General features: G+C 40.1%; 1 protein-coding gene across 1 annotated transcript in view; it reads right to left on the reverse strand.

Annotated features, from left to right (window-relative positions):
* Window positions 1–19,690, reverse strand: part of LOC115461127 (alcohol dehydrogenase 4-like) — a gene marked incomplete at its 3' end in the record, with an annotated part of 39,749 nt that continues 20,059 nt past the window's right edge. The window contains 5 exon segments of the mRNA XM_030190723.1: window positions 1–136; window positions 6,179–6,439; window positions 9,339–9,570; window positions 12,481–12,568; window positions 17,880–18,021. Of these exon segments, the coding sequence (XP_030046583.1) occupies window positions 1–136; window positions 6,179–6,439; window positions 9,339–9,570; window positions 12,481–12,568; window positions 17,880–18,021 (859 nt within the window).

The raw sequence follows: 19,690 nt of genomic DNA on the forward strand, positions 1-19,690 counted from the left end.
CGCCAAAGAACGTGGCCTTTAAAGTACGTCCCATTATCAACTGGAATGGATCAACAGGGACACCCCGATCTTCCAAAGCTACTCCCACAATTGCGCATGTCCCCCAGCCTACAGTGGTGCACTCCAGAGCTGCTTTCTGCAATCAATAAATGGGAATATGAGAGCTACTGCAATGTCACATTCAATCTGTAGCTGTTCATTACCCCCCTCCCCCACATCCGTCCTTGTGCCCTCCCCCCCCCTGACCATATTAATACCTTTTTTGAGGTTGCTTTCACATCTTAAACCCTGGCTTCACCTGATTAGTTGACTTTAACCATTTTTACTGTATTATATACATTTCCTGAAGCTTCTTTTTTATAGTCTCTGTGTATTGGCTAGATTGTAAAGTCCATGGGCAAGTGACTGTCTTTATTTTGTGTATGTGTATACAATACTATAGAAATGATATGTAATCGTTATGATAGGAATATCAGCAAAAATCACCATCAGGGTGCGAAAGGTGATCCTTAACAATATTTTTACTGCTGTAATGCCTGCTCATGTTTGATCTATTCTTATTGTACACCGCCTTTTGTGAATTCCTTCAAAAAAGCGGTAAATAAATCCTAATAAAATAAATAAATAAACATAAGCTAACATGCTTAGTACAATGCCTATTGAGCTAAGAATGAGATGATCGCATGGAGCCCAATTTAATAATAGGGTGCTTCCACAAAATAAAAATGCTCATTTTATAAAGGCCACCACTTCCAAAGAAAACTCAACTCCAACCAAATATTTTTATACATATGGTCCGTTAGAAGGGGGAGTTTTTTTTTAATGTTTCAACATTTTTTATTGATGATTCATCAGAATTAGCAAAGCCAATGCTTGGAATAGCCATAAGAGCATATAACAGATCAAATGGAAAATAAACAACTGAGATAATCATCATCAAGTTTGTACAGGCTTCACCCCAACCCAGCCCCCCACACCTCCAATCCCCTCTCTCAGCCACCTCACAAATAGAAGATGGGAATTTTGTTTGATTAAGTTTATTCCAACACCAACACCTGTAATCTTCATTGGCCCTATTTTTTTGAAAAAATTCGACCATGAATATCCTGTAAGTAGTGTAGACAATTTTTTCTTTTTCACACAAAATTGATTTCAGATCATTGGAGCATTAAAGCACGTATGCAAGAGAGTTTCCTTTTCTCAAAAACACAGCACATGAGCTTCCACCTTATGTACTTTTTATTTATTATTTACCGCCTTTTGAAAGAATTTCATTCAAGGCTGAGGACAGTAATAAACAGACTACTAGAAGTATTGTTATTATTGCACAATGCCACTCCTATAAAGTTACATCTGCTCCGAGACTGATTCAACATTCTGTATGTAGTAACCTCGGGTCTCACACCCAGCTGTGTCTGGGTGCCAACTAGCTCACGGATTGGGCACCCCTGACCCAGGCCACAAACAAACCATCCAGAGAATGCCTCATTAGTCCCTTCTCTCTGCTATAACCTGAGCTGGGTGCAGGCTGGAGCCGGACTTACTCCAGTAGGCCGTAAGGATTAAGCCAGGCTCTCATGAAACTATCTTTATTCTCTTAGTCCAGGGGCAAATGAACTTCGCTCCCACTCCAAAAAAACCCAATGCCCACTCCAGATGTTATATTTTATGTAACTTGAACTTTACTGAACTCTCTGCAACAGGCAGTCACTCCAGTACATTGTCGTCTGAAAATCAATACAGTTTCTCTTAACAAACAGTGCTTTGCTGAAAAAAAGTCAGTTTACTATTTCCAATCCAGACTCTGAGGAGACTTTTTGCTTATCTAATTTATAGTCTCTTAGCAATTTAATGGTATTCACATATTTACAACTCCAACCAGTCCCATGCCTATCCTTTTGGGCGGCAGAATCAGTGTTGCCAGGTGGAAAATTTTTTCCCACCCAATCCAGCATAAAAACCGCCCAAAACCCGCCCAAACTCAAACCCCGCCCCTGACACCCCCGCCCCCCGCGTCAATCACCCCCACCCCCGCCGTCATCAACCCCGCCTCCCCCGTCACCGGCCCCGCCTCCCACGTCATCGGCCCCACCCAAAATGTCACTAACCCCGCCCAAAACCGTCACTAACCCCGCCCTCCCCGGCGGTCGAAAAAGCTGCCCAAAAAGCAGCCCAAAAAACCGCAACCCGCCGCGGGCAAAAATTTCCCGCGGCGGGTCGCGGAAAACGCCCACCTGGCAACACTGGGCAGAATCAAGGTTGTGCTTGCAGTGCCGTTTGATGCAAGCTGTCACCACTGGGCTTCCCCCAACAGGGAGACTCTCTCAGGACCAGACCTCCCTGTCTGTCCTCTCCTCCAGAGATGCGCTTCCCTGAGCAGCTGTCTCTGGCAATGAACAGGCTCCTTCCTGTTCTGCTGTCGGGCTGGGTTTCTCTTCTCCCCACCTGGAGCACTCCTCTCCTCCGTTACGGCTGATTGTAGCATTTTCTCTCTTACTTCAGCCTTAGGTTATTAGCCTTTCCAGGACACCCCCTCCTCCGCGTGGGTTCCAGCAGGGGGAAGGGACCAAAGACCATGTGATCTGTGCCACAATAACTTTTATTAACTCCCAAACACCTCCCCCCTTGTCATTCAACAACTAGAAACATTTCCCTCTGTACTTCTCCCCCACACTCCCTTGGGCTGAATCCTTTTCCACTCACTGTGCTGTTCTCCCTCCAGTAACTCTGGAGAGTTCTGCAGTAATCTAGTAATCCCCATTAATTGGGGATTACATGTATTTTTCAGGTGTGTATTTATAAAGTATGAATGCAGCTGGAGAACCCTGCCTCAGCTCACATGTTGCCTGTAGTAATGTCTGTTTGCATTCTGTGTGAAGTGCCTGTGTTCATGTGACATGCATACTTGTACGAATGTATATATCTGCACAGTTTTATGTGGAACATGCTTTATAAAATTATTCCCTAATTAGTGAACTCCCAAAGAGCTCAGAAAACTATTAGGTCCCCTGTGCTGGAATCTTCTTATAACAATTTGCCTGAGCATTTCCTCAAATGTAGCATTCATCAGCTACAAAAAAACATCATCAGGAAATGAAGTGGATTACTTTGATTTAATCAGGGATAAAAAGATCAAAACCTAATCCATTGACATCAGAGAAAATGGCTGCCAGAAGAGGTGTCCTTTGCAGCTCCTGAGTCTATGAATTCTGAATGCTGAAACATGAAGCAAATGGTGTTGAAATGCCGTCAAACAAATCCCAGTGGAAATAGGAAGTTTAACTACTAAAATGACCATTTTCAAGGAAAACTTGAATACACATAGAAAAGAATTGATGAGCATGCAACAGATTCAATAGCGACAAAGATGAAAATCAATTCTTCAAGAATGACTTGGAAGATCTCACCAATCAGAAATGGAAGAGTAAAATCCATATCTTTCAACTCAGGGAGCAGAAGAATCAAGTATGATAGAATACGTATGAAAAAAATGTTCCTACTGATCTCCAATATAGAATTAGCAAACTGTTTAAAATTGAATGAGTCAATTTTACTCCTTCAAGACTACCTCAGGGAGTGGAGGGAGTAGCCTAATGGTTAGAGCAGTGGGATGAGAACCAGGGGAACCCCATTCAAATCCACTGTGGCTTCTTGTGATCTTAACTTAACCCTCCATTGACTTTGGTACAACTTAGGGCCCTTTCGCTAAAGGGTTGTACGCGGTAACGGGCTTGCCGGGTGGCAAATCGGAAATACCGCAGGCCCAACGTAACCTCATGGCAGTAGTTCCACCCCCAGTGTGCAGCATTTTCAGCGCTACCACAATTCCAGAAACATATTACTGCAGGGAGTTATCCGGCGGTAATCGGGCAGCACTGTGCGCTTCCCAGTTACTGCCGGGTAAGCGTGGGAGCCACCTCAATGGGTGGCGGGTAAGTGCTTTCTTCAAAATGCCGTTGTGGCTTACCTGGCAATATCAATTGCCCAACAGAGGAAAAATAGCTTTGCACTCAGACTGCAACTACAAAACCCTTGGAGACCAAGCAGAGAAGCCATGGGTAGAGCCACCACGGATATCTGCTTCTACCCAAGTAACCTATGACTGCTCCCGATTTCTGATTGACTACACTTTTTGTCCTTTTGTCCTTTAGATTGTAAGCTCCTTTGAGCAGGGACTGTCCTTCTTTGTTATTTGTACAGCGCTGTGTTACCTTGGTAGCACTCTAGAAATGTTAAATAGTAGTAGTAGTACTGTGAGCATCATGCTGTGGCATGCAAGCTAAGTCTATGCAAATTTATGCACACAGGACTTGCATGCAAAATGGGGAAAGTGTGCCAAATGCATATGCACAAGGTTTGTAGTAAACGTGGGTCCTGTTTACTAAGCCATGCTATAATCACTTTAGCATTTTTAACATGCACTAACCGTGTAGATGCCTATAATATAGCTATGGGTGTCTACATGGTTAGCACATGCTAATTTTTAGCACGCGCTAAAACGATAGCGCACCTTAGTAACCATGCCCATAGCTTCTTGTGTGCATGTCGGAACAAAAATGAAAGTGTCAGCGCATACGGTGCCTGTTCTGCGCACAGATCATAGTTAAGCTGGTCTTGGCTATGGGGTCACCCTGGGCAGGTTTGGGAAGCTCTGGTCTAGGATATAAAAGGAAGAGCGTGAATGAAATAGATGGAGCAACGTCCCCGTGTAGTCACTAATGGAGTCTCACTGCGTTAGCAGAAAATGTGAGAGTCTGAGATCGTATTCCACATGCCCTGGCTTAGGAGTGAGGTTCATTCCTGTCATGGTAGTGAAAACGTACGTGGCGCCATCTTTGAGTCCGTGATGGTGGAGTGTAATCCTTGGATTATTTTGATTCTTCCCTGAAGCAGCACGGAGAGTAGCGAAACAAGGTGCTGTTGTTGAAGAAATGCTTCCAGCTATCAAGGGGAGCCAGCAGTGCACTGCTTTCTGTCTGATGGTGAAGTTTGGTTTGAGTTATATTGGAGGATGCATGGAGCACTACAGGAGTGGGAGTTTCAGCTCAGTGGTTTTTGGGGGCTGGCCATGCTCTTTTGCTTTTTCATACATGTTCTTCTGATTTGGTACATTTGACTATATTAGCAGTAAGAGCTCTCACTACGTTCTAACTTTATATTTCTATTTAAGGATTAGTGTTATTTGTCAATAATTTTTTGTATGTTAATTCACTTTGTTCTATTGTAGTTGCAAGAGGGGTATTTTTTTTTTAATCAGTAGATTTTCTCCACTACTTGAGAGTTTTTAATACTGATTCTTTTTTTCCCTCTTCTTGGTGTTTTAAAAACTGACTAATGATATTATCCTGCTCCCATGTAAGATAGTGGTTGTTGCAATACCTTGAGGCATATTTTCAAAGCACTTTGGGAGGCTAAGTTCCATAGGTTTCTATGGAACTTTGGGAGGCTAAGTGCTTTGAAAATGAGCCGTGTCGTGTATTTGTCCCTATCTGGAAATTTGAGGTCTTTTTTGTTCAAAGCTAAGTTTGATCAAAACAAGTGAATGTGATACAAAGGTTCAAACTATTGTCTTTGTAGCATGTGAAAAACTAACCCATTTGGAGAAACTGCCCCTACCCACAACCCTAGATGAGAACAAAGGAAGCAAAGGAAACAACTGGACCCCAAAATTCAACTCTATCCAAAGAAAATTAGAAATCATCAGTATATGTTCTGAAGTCTAAATTGCAAGATAACGTTTATTTCCATATTAGGGTTTAATCTTGCTTCTTTATATTACCAGCTGCTGAGTAACAAACTAGGGGCTAACATTTAATGCACCTTAATTTACTGGTATTGTTAAAAACGCTAACGCACCTAGTAAACATACCCTAGGTGGCTGAAGTAACCCTCGTTTGCTGACATCCATCTATATTTCAATGTCTGGTGGCCTAGAGTTCTGCAGCGTTATTGAATGAATAATTTGTTTTACACTGCTGTGAAACTCATACTCCTTGCCCTAGGAAGCACCAACAACTCACCAATGAAGCAAACAAAGGCAAGTAGTCCAGTAAAAAAGGATTTCTACTTGTTTGTTGACTTTTTTTCTGTTTGTTTACTGTGTGAATTTCACTAGATTTTGAAAAAAAGATTATTAAATGATTTAATAATAGGCAAGAATGACAAAACTCCCACATACCATGACATCGATATTGCCGATGCACTCGATGGAGAAGTCCACACCACCATTGGTCAGTTCAGCAATAACCTGTTGTATGGGCTTATTGTAGTCTTTAGGATTGATGCATTCTGTGGCTCCCAGCTCTTTTGCTTTTGGAAATTTGTCTTTGTTGATGTCAATCCCGATGATCCGAGTAGCACCTGCAGCTTTACAGCCCATGACAGCCGAAAGACCAACTCCTCCCAACCCAAAAACTGCACAGGTAGAACCAGGTTCAACCTACACACAGGATTAAGAAAAATGTGATGAGGCCAGCTGAATTCACCCAGCAATTATATCAACTGTGAAGGTCTCAGTTTATAGAACCATAAGCTGTAGTGAACAGGATTCTATGACTGCAGTGATGTTTAGGGCTATTCTAATTGGTATTCAAATATGTCTCCCTCCCTTTTCCTTTACAAGGTAAGGTACAGTGAAAGAAATGAATGAATAACTCAGAACCATCAACCTAGTCCTGGTTTCCTGCTATGCCACATGGAGTGGTAACTGCTTGCCCACATGTCACATTAACCTTTGATATAGCACTGTTACAGATATAGATTTCCAATAAGGTAATGCATTGAATCGAACAAACAATGCTGTTACTTAAAGAAACTTGCTTTATTCCTAGAGTAGCAGGTTTGTCAGGCTTCCACAAGACTTCTGTTTATTAGAGACCATAACAAAAGCCTCAGCAAATCAAAAACATCCATTATCTTTGATTTTGTGTGTGATATTGGCACAAAGGTAATAGGTTATTATATTTTTAGGCTGCTTGATGATTTGAGGGGAGGAGACTGGGGTTTTGGAGCTCCATTACTTTTATTATATGAGTGTTTGCTTTTTTCTACATACTATTTTTATTGCCTTAATTAGTTTTCTCTGTTTTATTTCATTTTTGTTGATTTTTTTATTTATTTGTTTTTAAGTTTCTTTAATATATGATGTCATGATGATGTATTTCAGAATATTTTCTGAAAGGTCATTTTTTAAAGTTTCTTTTTGTTGAATTTTATTTTCTGGTTAGAACAGTGGTTCTCGACCCAGTTTGTTGGACATTTCCTGCCAATCAAGTTTTCATGATATCCAAAATGTATATGCATGTGATAGATTTCCATTCACTAAATACATGCTCATTGTGGATATTCTAAAAGCCAGACTGAAATGTAATCTGAGAACTAAGCTGAGAACCCTTGGATTCGAGGCAAGCTTTATTATGCTCCTTTTAAAGTACCTCACCTTGAAAACCCTAAGACAGATCACAAATGAGTAGCCTAGTGGTTAGTGCAGTGGACTTTGATCCTGGGGAACTGAGTTTGATTCCCACTGCAGCTCCTTGTGACTCTGGGCAAGTCACTTAACCCTCCATTGCCCTAGGTACAAATAAGTACCTGTATACAATATGTAAGCTGCATTGAGCCTGCCATGAGTGGGAAAGTGCAGGGTACCAATGTAACAAAAAAAAAATCATTAAATAAAAAAAAGATATATATTTTTTCTTATTTCTGAATAATGCTTAAATAGAAACATGCACATTATTCTTGGGAAAATAAGGGTGACTTGAGCACTGTTCCCTCTAAGTTGAGCGTGAGTCCTCAAAATGCATTGCTGCCAGTAGGGGGTAGTACTTTGATATTGTTTTTTTCAATTGCTAGGGACAGGCAGATTCCCTGGAGTCCTGCAGAGCTTGCCTGTCCATCTCTTTTGAAAATGTGATAGTGAAACAGCACCCCCACTGGCAGGACTACAGGTAAATGGCTTCTGCTCAGCTTAGTGGACTTGAGTTCTATTTTAAGGTATCCTTGGCTTCTTGATTTTCATAACAACACAGACTTACCATTAACATTTTCTCGTAATGAATTCCAAGTTCCAAATTTGAAAGTCATCACATTGTTTATCAGTAATAGTATTTCCTTATCCTTAATTTAGGTTAAATACTGTATAAAGGCAATGTACCTAATTTCAACTAATTAGTTACTCTATGAACGCGCCATCACCATGGTGGCTGAGTGTGGGAACCAAGAAACTAACCAGATATGATGGGTCATATGATGACAAATGACTTTCATCTTGTGGGACAGGCAACTTAACCTCAGCTACTGTACACAACCCATGAGGCTTTTGCCCATGACATTTCTGAGAGTTTTTCTTTAGTTTCTCTGTCCCTTTTGCAATCTAGTTCTACCCACTGCTGTTCACTTCTTTTTCTCTTGCAGTTGGGTATTCTATACCAATTCTTTCTGGAAGTGTTCAGTAGCATCGCCATTCACTCTTCTACATTGATCTGTATCATCTTTTAAACCACATGTTCTTTTTCATCCAATGTGTATCTCATATATACACTCATGTATTCATAGAAGTCATCTTTCCAAAACAACTAGGGGTGCTAATCTCAACACAAATGTCACCTCCTTGGATACTGGGGGTGCTCAAGCATCGATGGCACCTATAGATGTAGAATCTATGTAGTTTTGCATTGTCCTTCCCACCCTCCTATATCATTCTAACACACATCTGTGCTATTTTCCTAGCCTATACTTTCTCTTTCACACACACCAACTTACTTGTTGTCTTTCTAGGGCAGTGTTTCCCAAATTGATCCTGGAGTACCCCCCTTGCCAGTCAGGTTTTCAGGATATCCACAATGAATATGCATGAGATCCATTTGCATACACTGCCTCTATTGTATGCAAATTTATTTCATGCATATTCTTTGTGGATATCCTGAAAACCTGACTTTCAAGGGGGACTCCAGGACTGACTTGGGATACACTGTTCTAAGGCGCACACACACACACATCTGTTCTCTCTCCTCCTCCTGTGCCCATCTCCTTTGCATTTCTTCTCTCTATAATTCATTATTCTCTTTCCTCTCCATATCTCTAGTTTTCCAGTCCCTCCATTTCTCTTTTGTCATTCTCTCATAATTTTTTTTCTCTGTACCTTCTCTCTCTCTATCTGGATTTCTGGCTATCTACAATGAATATTTATGATATGCATTTGCATATAGTTCGGCAAAGAACCAGGTTAATCTGCATATTTTGGTTACCCTAAAACCAAACTTTATGAATGGGATTTGGAAACTACTGACTAAAGCACATTCATTTTACAAATGATGTACAGTATTTATTTCTTTTACCTTGGCAGTATTGATGGCAGCCCCATACCCAGTGGAAAATCCACAGCCAATCAGACAAACTTTATCTAGAGGAGCGGCATCATCGATTTTGGCAACAGAGGTCTCAGCCACAACAGTGTATTCAGAAAAGGTGCTGGTCCCCATGAAATGGTAAATCTGCTTCCCTTTGCAGGTAAACCTGCTGGTATTGTCCGCCATCAGATCTTGATCTGAAATAGCAGTTTTGATTTTGCTAAGGAGGAAACAAATTGTAATTAATGAATGTCAGCAAACAGACAGAACTGTAGCAAAATCAGAGCATTAAGTCTATCAAAAATCAGCATGAACACAATAGCATAAATACCATCTAAACAGCCCCTGCACTGAGGGGGGTGGGGATGGGATGGGGACCCAGTGAAGCAGAGGCCCAGTGACCTGCAAACTGCAGGGGCATAGATAATGGGGGATAGAGGAGACAGCAGCAGCAGCACCCATGCAGGGAAAGGCTACCACAGCCACTGGCAGCAAAACTACAGATTAGCATTGGATTATGCAAAGTGAGGAAAAAGTGTTTCCTTTTTTATCTGTGAGCACTTTGAACTTTGAAACTACAGTGTTTGGAAAAAACGGGACCCTCCCCCTAACATTTTTCCAAATAACCTCAAAACAATTGTGCGTAAAAAAAAATTATCACTATTATTGACAAGTGTTATTGCAAGATGCTGTAAAAACTGGACAATCCCTCTTTGGACTTTAAATACTACGCGAAACATACAGATAAATTTTTGGCACGGGGGTACCCGTTCAAGACTTTATGAAGGGCGTATTTAAGAGCACGCTATGCCCAGAGAGAATTGCTTTTGACCTATAAGAACAAGATCGGGTAGTCTGCGTATTACCATATTCTTCATTGGCGAAAGATATTGTTTATATTATTATATCGCATTAGCACATGCTACAATTAGATGCTGTATTTTCAGAAAAACCAGTGATTGCATTTACACAATCGAAACATATTGGAAAAATTCTATCTTGGAAAAATCACTATCGTTATACTGCACAAGATCTGTCAAACCATGGTCTGTGTGGACAATGTCAATGGTGTCAAACATCAATAACAGGACCCACTTGGTCTGATCCAAATTCTGGGTGTATTATTAAATCATTTGACAATTCAAACTGTACTACTAAAATGGTAATTTTATATCATTCAATGTCCTTGCAATAAAATATATGTTGGACGCAGCATGAGGCCTGTAAGAACACGTCTCACGGAACACAAATCCAGGATTATGACTAACAAAATGGAAGCTCCGCTTGTTCAACATTGGACCGAGTATCAACATAATATAGCTGATATGCAGTAGCGAATAATAGATCATATGAAAGAGGGATGGGAAGGTGGCGATATAGAAAAACTACTGAATTATAGAGAACAGTTCTGGATATTTACTTTGAACACTATTAACCTTATGGTCTTAAATGAGAAATCGAATGGATGACGCTTATTTGATAGACATCATTAATTACTGATATTAGTGTGCGCGCCTGATCAGCTGTTTCTGGACTGGAAATCTGATTGGCGCTGCGGGTGTTAGAGTTATAAAAGCACCCACCAAAGAGACTAGTGGCCATTTTAGAAAAAACGCCTTAAGAAAACAGGTCTAGTCCTCACCAGTTGGACCTTTGCTTTAATGTTTAAACTGAGTAATAGTGAAGTTTATTTACTTCTATAATTTGATTTTTAGGAGACTGCCTTGACACAGCGTATTGCAAAACATGGATCTATGTCGGTGAATCTGGGTCTCCACTATGCATATGAAGCCTAAAAGCTTGAAGCTAAGTACAACAATTGAAATAGATATTACCTTTAATGTTAACTGATGTAAGCAAAAAAAAGTCTTGAAAAATATAAGCAAATAGGAAGGATCGATGAGGATTACAGTACTACCTCTGAAATATGCTTGGCTCATACTAGCCACTATAGAGGTAGTTATGCAGGTCTGATGATCCCATAAAAGGGTCTCTGTTGAATTAGACCATGATACTTTGTATATTATTAAAGTGAAAATTGAAGTTGAGTATAATAAGATAAGTGATTGATTTACTCCCTTCATTACTAATAAATATATATGCCTACTGAATACGTTGACTATACCCAGATAGTCATTCACTGGCAATAAATCAGGTCAATATGAATCACAATAGCTCACTAACAGTATATCGTCTGCATATACGTAGACCTCAACAGACAAGGCCTGAATCTTCCTAATTAAAGGAGCTAAAAACAGATTGAACAAAACAGGCAACAAAGAAGAATCCTAAGGGATCCCACTCAAAACTCAATACTCGCTAGAACGACCCTCCCCCCCTTCTTGGATAAAAAACATCCGATCTGCTAAGAAATATGCAAATCAGGCCAACACTCGGTCCTTCAACTCCAAGGTGACTAGCCTACTTAATAATACTTGATGATCTAATACATCAAAAGCTGATGTCAAATCTAATGAAATCACCAAGGCAACTTTCTCTCCATCCAACTTGGCCTTGACATTCGATAACAGAAGGGTCAGAAGTGCCTCTGAACCAAGACCTGACCTAAACCCTGACTGATATGGGCTAAGGGCCTCTATCGTGTCTACATAATCCAGTAACTGAGGTAACACTAACTTCTCCGCCAATTTAGCTAAACAGCAGAGGTTCAAAATAGGTCTGTAGTTACCCACATCATAAGAGTTCTTAGCTATGTTCTTCAGAACCTTACGAACAACTGCCCCTTTCCAGCAGATCCAATAGCAGCTGTAGTAGTATCTGGAGCTAGAGTGGGGCACAAAACTGCAGGGTCCCATTGTAGATTCCCATTGCATGAGGATTATAGATAGCCAGAAAATCAGGCTACCTACAGGATCCCCAGCAGAGGTTTGTTATTATTTGTGGTATTATGGTGAAAGCAATATGGGGTTTACAGCGATCATTTATCTCTTGGCTTTTTTCCTGGTCAATCTCTTCATCACTTCTTTCCTGAAATGAGTTCCAAGCTAGCACGAGGAGCAAAAACCTATGTTCAAAGCATGGATTGGAAGATTACATCAACCACCACCAGAGCACTGACCTTTCCCCCAGGAAGTCATTTTTTAATATGTAAAACAGTCATAACTTCTACCTGATCTTTTGACAAAGATTAGTCTTGGGATTCAAACAGAACTTGCACTTGCCACACTGAGGAATGTAGAGCGGGATAACTCTGTCACCTAGAAAACAAGATTAATGGTTACATTTAAAATGATTAATCACAGAAGAACTGGAGTTCTCAGTTCAATCCTTGGGACACAGCCAGCCAAACTGGTTTTCAGGATTTCCACAATGAATATGCATGAGAAGAATTTGCATGCACTGCCTCCTTTTTATTCTAATCTATGCCATGCATTCAATTATCCTAACATTGACTGGATAAATGTCTCCTCAAGGCATGCTACAGAAATGAGTGGCCCAATATTCAAAGGGGTTTATATGTTCAGCAGAATCCTTTCCAGTTGGTTCTAGGTGACTCTCAGTGAATTTGAGCTGCACAGTGGTCAAACTGCCACATTGGTCTCATAGTCTAATGAAACTTTAAGATTAGCACAGGAGTTTGTATGCTGAATGGTTCAAAGTCTCTGAGAGCTGGGCAGTGCCAACTGGAAAGGAGTAGCAGGTCCAACAGCGGCTGTAGTAGCATCTGGAGCTAGAGTGGGGAGCACACCTGCAGGGTCCCATTGCAAACTTTCTGCTCGCCATGTCAACCTGACACCAGAATTTGTCAAGCCCCGAGTCATGGTTTCCAGAAACATTTGGGTGACTATTTAAACCCTTTAGTCAGCATTTAAAAAAAAATGATGACCATGACATTTAAATCATCTGAGTGATATGTGCTGCACCTGCCAGTGCCTGTTTTGGGCTTTCTATCCATTTCTTGTGCTTTTTGTGTAGCCTCTGGTGGTGTGGTGTTTGACCCGGCCCCTTGTGATATCATCAATATTCTCAGGGTCCTCTGTGGCTGGAGTATTTCAGCGTACAAACCTTGAGGCACACCGCCTCAAGCATGCCTAAGGGGCATGTAATGCCCCTTAGTATGCTCCTTTATGGCAAACTTTGGGGTTTTACTTGGGGGATATTATACTGATTATATTGATTGTTTGAAGAAGGTTTTAAGAAAGAAGGTTTTCATTTATAATTTTTTACTTTTATGTATTTGTTGGTTCAAAATGTCTCGGTTAGTTTTCTTTTTAGCCTTTTGTAAGTTTGAACTTTTTAAATAAACAGGGGCTAGAGCAGTGGTTCCTAAACCTGGTCCTGGAGGCACCCCAGCCAGTCAGGTTTTCAGGATACTCACAATGAATATTCATGAGAGAGATTTGCATGTACTGCCTCCACTGCATGCAAATCTCTCTCATGAATATTCATTGTGAGTATCCTGAAAACCTGACTGACTGGGTTTCCTCCAGAACCAGGTTTGGGAACCACTGGGCTAGAAGATTTCGAATGTATTTCTCCTTGTCAAGAAGAATATTGAATGAAGTTGAGATTAATGTTTTAAGCAAAGGTTTATCTTTTGTTCCTACGTCAACAACCCTGCAAGTGCGTTAGATATGTCAAATGTGTTATGGATATAGAACAGTATCTAAAAATTAATTGAGAATTGGAGGATCACAAATTTTATAGAAGACTCCCTGGAGATCCAACAGCTAGCAAAAAGAGTTCTATTGACTCCATCTTGAAGACAGGTTTTGAAGAAGGCTATATTACAAGAAAATAATTGGAATTCTTGATAGTACAGTATCCAGGTATCTCGAGTTTATACATTTTACCCAAAATACACAAATCTTTAGACAAACCACCTGGTAGACCAATAGTGTCTGGAAATGAATTGTTTTAGAACCACTTTCCATCTTTCTAGACAAGTTCCTTTGGCCGCAGATTCCTTTAATTCCATCATACATAAGGGATTCTTCAGATATCACTACTACTACTACTTATCATTTCTAAAGCGCTACTAGACGAACGCAGCGCTGTACACTTGAATGTCCTTAATAAAGTGAAGACTGAAGATTATATTTTTGTGACACTTGATGTGGAATCATTATATATGAACATCCCACAAGATAAAGCTATGGATATCATTCAAAGTGCTTTATGTCATCATTTACATTTGAGAAAATTACCGGTTGAATTTTTTTAATGTCTTTGGCTGAAATAGCATTGATACAAAATTATTTTAGTTTTGATATGAAGTTTTATCAGCAGATTCGGGGGACAGCCATGGGATGTGCTATGGCACCCTCGATTGTGAATCTGTACAGGGCCAATTTTGAAGAGCAATTTTTGACCATACCCCTACAATGATCAGTTGGTAGTTTGGAAAAGATACATTGATGATGTGTTTGCCATTTGGAAAGGAAGCAAAGAGGATCTGAAATGTTTTTTAAGGGATGAAAATATCCAATTCAAGATGAATTTTAGTAGAGAGAGTATTCCTTTTTTGGATATTTGAATTTTTATAAAGAATGGCATTCTCCATTCAGATATTTACAGAAACCCATGGATGTAAATAAATTGTGCCATTATAGGAGCTGCTTTAGCAGGGCTTTGAAAAAGAATCTACTGTACAGTCAATTTTTGAGGATTAAAAGACTAAGTTCAGAGAAATTTACTTATGATGACAATGCCGAAAATTTGAAACAGAGGATATCAAGTAGGATGTACTGATGACTGCTATAGAAGAGCCGATTTGAAAAACAGAGAAGAGCTTTTGAGAACAGAACAAAATCTGATAAATCAGAAATACTAGTGAGAGATGAATTAGTAGTGAAGAGTAAGATGCAAATTTTGGGAGTGATTTTAGATTCCCATTTGTCCATGCAAGATCAGATTTTGTCTGTGGTTCGTACTGCTTTTTTTTTAGCTTCACTTGTTGACTAGGTTAAAATCGATGTTATCTAATTGTGACTTTAGGTCTGTAGAGTATGGTGATTTCTCAGACTGATTTCTGCAATGCGCTGTTATCTGGGTATTACTAAATCCAAGATGTAGGCGTTGCATACAATCCAAAATGCTGCTGTATGATTGTTGGATAGAACATCTCAGTTTGAGCATGTTTCTCCTGTACGTCGGTCATTGCACTGGTTATCTATTTAGTTTAGAGTACTATCTAAGATTGCATGTTTGATTCATCAGACCCTGTATTCAGATTCTGATCTATAGTACCTTAAAGATACTATCTCTGTGTATCAGCCTTCAAGGGCCTTGCGGCCTAGAATGCGATGTTGTTGGCAACTAGAGATCTACTTTCTGTGAAATATGCTTGTACTCGGAATCAGGGGCGTAGCCAGACTTCGGCGGGAGGGGGGTCCAGAGCCCGAGCTGAGGGGGCACATTTTAGCTCCCCCCGGCGCCACCGACCCCCCCCTGCCACTTTTGACCCTCCCATTTTGACCCCCCTTCTCGCTGTCGCCAACCCTCCCCGCTGCCGTCAGGTACCTGTGCTGGTGGGGGTCCCCAACCCCCGCCAGCCGAAGTCCTCTTCAGGGCCGGTCTCCGGGCTGGCATGTTGCTGCAGCTGATCTGGATGGAAGGATTCTGTTTCTGTGTGAGTTGTCCTGACGTCCCTATGTGCATGTAGGAATGTGCAGGACGTCAGGGCGACTCACACAGAAACAGACATCCCAGCAAATCAGTGGGCACCCTCCATTTAAAAGGTCCAAGGTATACATCTCACTGTTACCTCCTTATATTGTATGATGAGTCCTCCAACCCACACTAAAACCCTCTACAATAGACCTTATGCCTGCAAGTGTCACCTATATGTGGGTACAGTAAACGTTTGGTGGGTTTTGGAGGGCTCACACTTTCTACCGCAAGTGTAACAGTTAGAGCGGGTTAGGGGCCTGGGTCCCCTTCTCTACAGAGCACTGCACCAACCACTAGGCTACTCTAGGGTCCTGCTTGCTGCACTATTAGGACTGGCCATAATATCTGAAGCCATCATAGAGCCTGGTATGTACTGTTTCTTTTACATGTTTGGGGGTGGGAGAGGGTCAGTGACCACTGGGGGAGTAAGGGGAAGTCATACCTTAATCCCTTCAGTGGTCATTTGGGGCACCATTTTGTGACTTAGTTGTTATTAAAACAGGTTTTAGCCTTGGACATTTTTGCTTTGTTCCATTATGGCAGAAAAAACATCCAGCGATTAGGAAAACCCAAATCATGCCTCCAACAGGCCTCCAACATGCCTCCAACATGCCTCCTTGTGATTTGCATGCACTGCAGATGAACTGCATAGAAAATGTCTAAAAAACATTTTTCGAAAATTGCAAAAAAAAAAAAAAAAGTCCATCTCTTGCTGTCTGCCATGTTTTGGACATTTTTCTGTTTCAAAAATGAGCCCCAAAGTGTCCAGAAAGGAAGTAGCATTTAAGCATCATGGCATTCTTTACGTAGTGTTCCCCAGAGTTCTCAGCTCTCTCACTCACTATTCAATATGTATTTAAAGACTTTGGGAGTTGTTTGATCTGGGTTGAATGCCTCTATTTTCTCATATGTGGGTGATTTATGTACCTGCCTTGAATAAGTTTTACTGAAGCAAATTATTGCAAAGACAGATCTGTGGGCCCATGAATTTTTTTTTTTAAGTTAAATAAGCTTAAAACAAAGGTAGTATGGTTTGGTCAATTTCAACTCCTCTCCACCTTAGATTTTACATTGTAGTCAGGTGAGACTTTGAAATTCGAAGATAAATCTAAAATTCTTGGAGTCTTAGCTGATACTAATCTTACCTTTGGATTTCAACTCAATGCTCTAGTGAAAAGCATTTTTTTTTTTTTTTTTTGATTGAGACAGTTGAGGGCAATTCAATCTATGTTGAGTTCTTTAAGCTTCAGGAGTATTGCTCTGCTTCAATACTTAGATTATTGTAACTCCTGGTACTGTGGTCTATCAGATAGATAGGCAGTTAAGAAGGCTTCAACTACTGCAAAATACTGCTGCTAGACTCATCTTCCAATTAGGAAAGTTTGAGAGAGCTTCTTCTTGGTTGGCAAGGTTGCATTGGCTACCTGTTAGAGCAGGGATAAAATTTAAAGTGGCATGCCTTGTTTTTAAATCCTAGAACAACCTGACCACTGAGAAGCTGGTTTATAGCTTGAGTATTCCAAAATCCTTTACTTTTATCCAGCCAACCCATCTTTTGAAATGTAATTGTTCATTGATGAGGATATACATCATAAACATCTTTTAGAGCTTACCTTTGCCTATCAAGGTGTGTGTTTTTGGAATCAGTTACCTTTACAAATTAGACAAATTGACTCCTACTCTTTGTTCAAGAAGGCTTTGAAAACTCATTTATTCGAAGCTGTCACTTGTTAATTTTGTTTACCAAATTGTATTCATTTTACTGTAATTCTCCTTTGACTAGAGGACTTCTTTATTTTGTTATCTGCGTTGAACCTTTGGGATAATTGTGGAATAGAAGAACTGAAATAGAATAGAATACTAAAGGTTCTACTGCTAGACTTAATGGATTAATACCTGGTTTAACTTTAGTTACTCCTGGTCCAACACTCTCCACAATTCCAGCACCTTCATGACCCAAGATGACTGGGAACAGGCCCTCCTTAAAATGGGTGCTAACTGCATGGGCATCGGTACGGCACACTCCGGTGGCAATGATCTGGAAAACAACCATAACATTATGTTGCAGGCATTTTGATCAAACTTTGACCATCTAATAGATTATGTGCATTTGCTTGTTATCATAGATAATAATGACTTTTTCACACCTCTTGTCAATTTTATGAGTTAAGTATTTCAAATTCTTCAGCATAGTTAACTGTATGGTGTTCTTCAGTTCTTCACAGCGAGCTTTTTCTACTGTAATCTGATCTTGGATCCGTTTTATCAAAAGAACCATCAAATCTAAGGAACATCGATTCAAAATCATGCTCCATTGAAGAACAAACTCCTCATCTTCCTGAAACATTTTAGGGGCCCGAAGCATTCTTAACCCCCCGGGGAAATCTTCCTGTTTACAATATTCAACCAAAGAGGCACTATGTAATTCTAATTGGGAAAGAGACCGATGAGCATTGAATATCTGTGTCCACATGTCAGAACCTTGTAATAATACATCTGATGTCAATAAAGCTGGTACCCTTAAAATTTCATCCCTCTGTTCTGGTAAAATGCTTAGCCCAGTTTTCCAGTTTTGTGCCATAATGATTTCAAAATTGAGAATTATGTTTGCATATCAAAGGAATAGCAACTTGAATGGCATGTTATGCACTGCTGAAGTATGGAATTGAGAGACATGTGACACCATAAGGGGTCATCATTCGGCATGTGGTACTTGCTCTGTGTGTACAGTGATGATAGATGCTACTCAATTTTTAGTTATACACACGGGCAGGGTGTATCGTCTGCATACTAAAACCACCTGTTCCTCCATGAATGCGATATATTTAATCAAATGTCCGTGTAATTTCTACTACATAGGTCAAACTTCTAGACCTTTAAAAATGTGACTGATAGAGCATAGACATTGCATACATGCTAAGAAGTTGAATGAACCTTTGGCTATGCATTTTTGGATAAACAACATGCCTTTTCTGATATTTGCTATATTGTGTTGGAACTACAGAGCGAAGAGGGGGTGTGAGATGAAGGCTTCGACAACACGAACAGAGATGGATTTTTAGGTTACGATCTGTGATACCTCAGGGTTTGAATATTGTGATAGAGTGGAAAGCTTTTTTGTGAAAATGGAAGTATCTGACGTCAGAACGTTTGGCGGTATAATGTAGCATGACACCATTTAAATTGAAGGCGTCTTCCTAGTGCTATTCGCCATTTTGATAGTGCCACAAACAGAAAGTTCCTTTGTGGAAGTTGCAAATTTGTTTGTTAACTTGGATGAAGGAATAGAGAAGAATGTTTTCCCCTGAATCACTCCAAGAATGATGCCAAGATAAGTACTTGGCATATGTTTGTGGGCAACATTTTTTGCATGCTTTCTAAGTTCAATTCTGTATCTTTAAAAAGTTTTTTTTGTCATTTTGGAGAGTTTTGAAATAAAAGTGGAGTTTTTTTTAATGACTAATGATTATGAAGAGTCCCTTATATTTATGAAGGTTTTGCCTTACTAGTAGGGATGTCTCTTTTGTTAGCTGAAGTCTTTTTTTTCTCCACTTCTTTTTCTCATTAAATTATATGACACTCTTGGAGATACAGAATTATATTGTAGAAGTTTTTTGTGATTTCAATTACCCCCAATATTGACAGGATAAATGTTACACCAGGGAGCACTAGGGAGGTAAAATTTGTAGACATAATAAATGACTGCT

This window comes from Microcaecilia unicolor, chromosome 2, assembly GCF_901765095.1.
Source record: "Microcaecilia unicolor chromosome 2, aMicUni1.1, whole genome shotgun sequence".
Classification (NCBI taxonomy): Eukaryota; Metazoa; Chordata; class Amphibia; order Gymnophiona; family Siphonopidae; genus Microcaecilia; species Microcaecilia unicolor.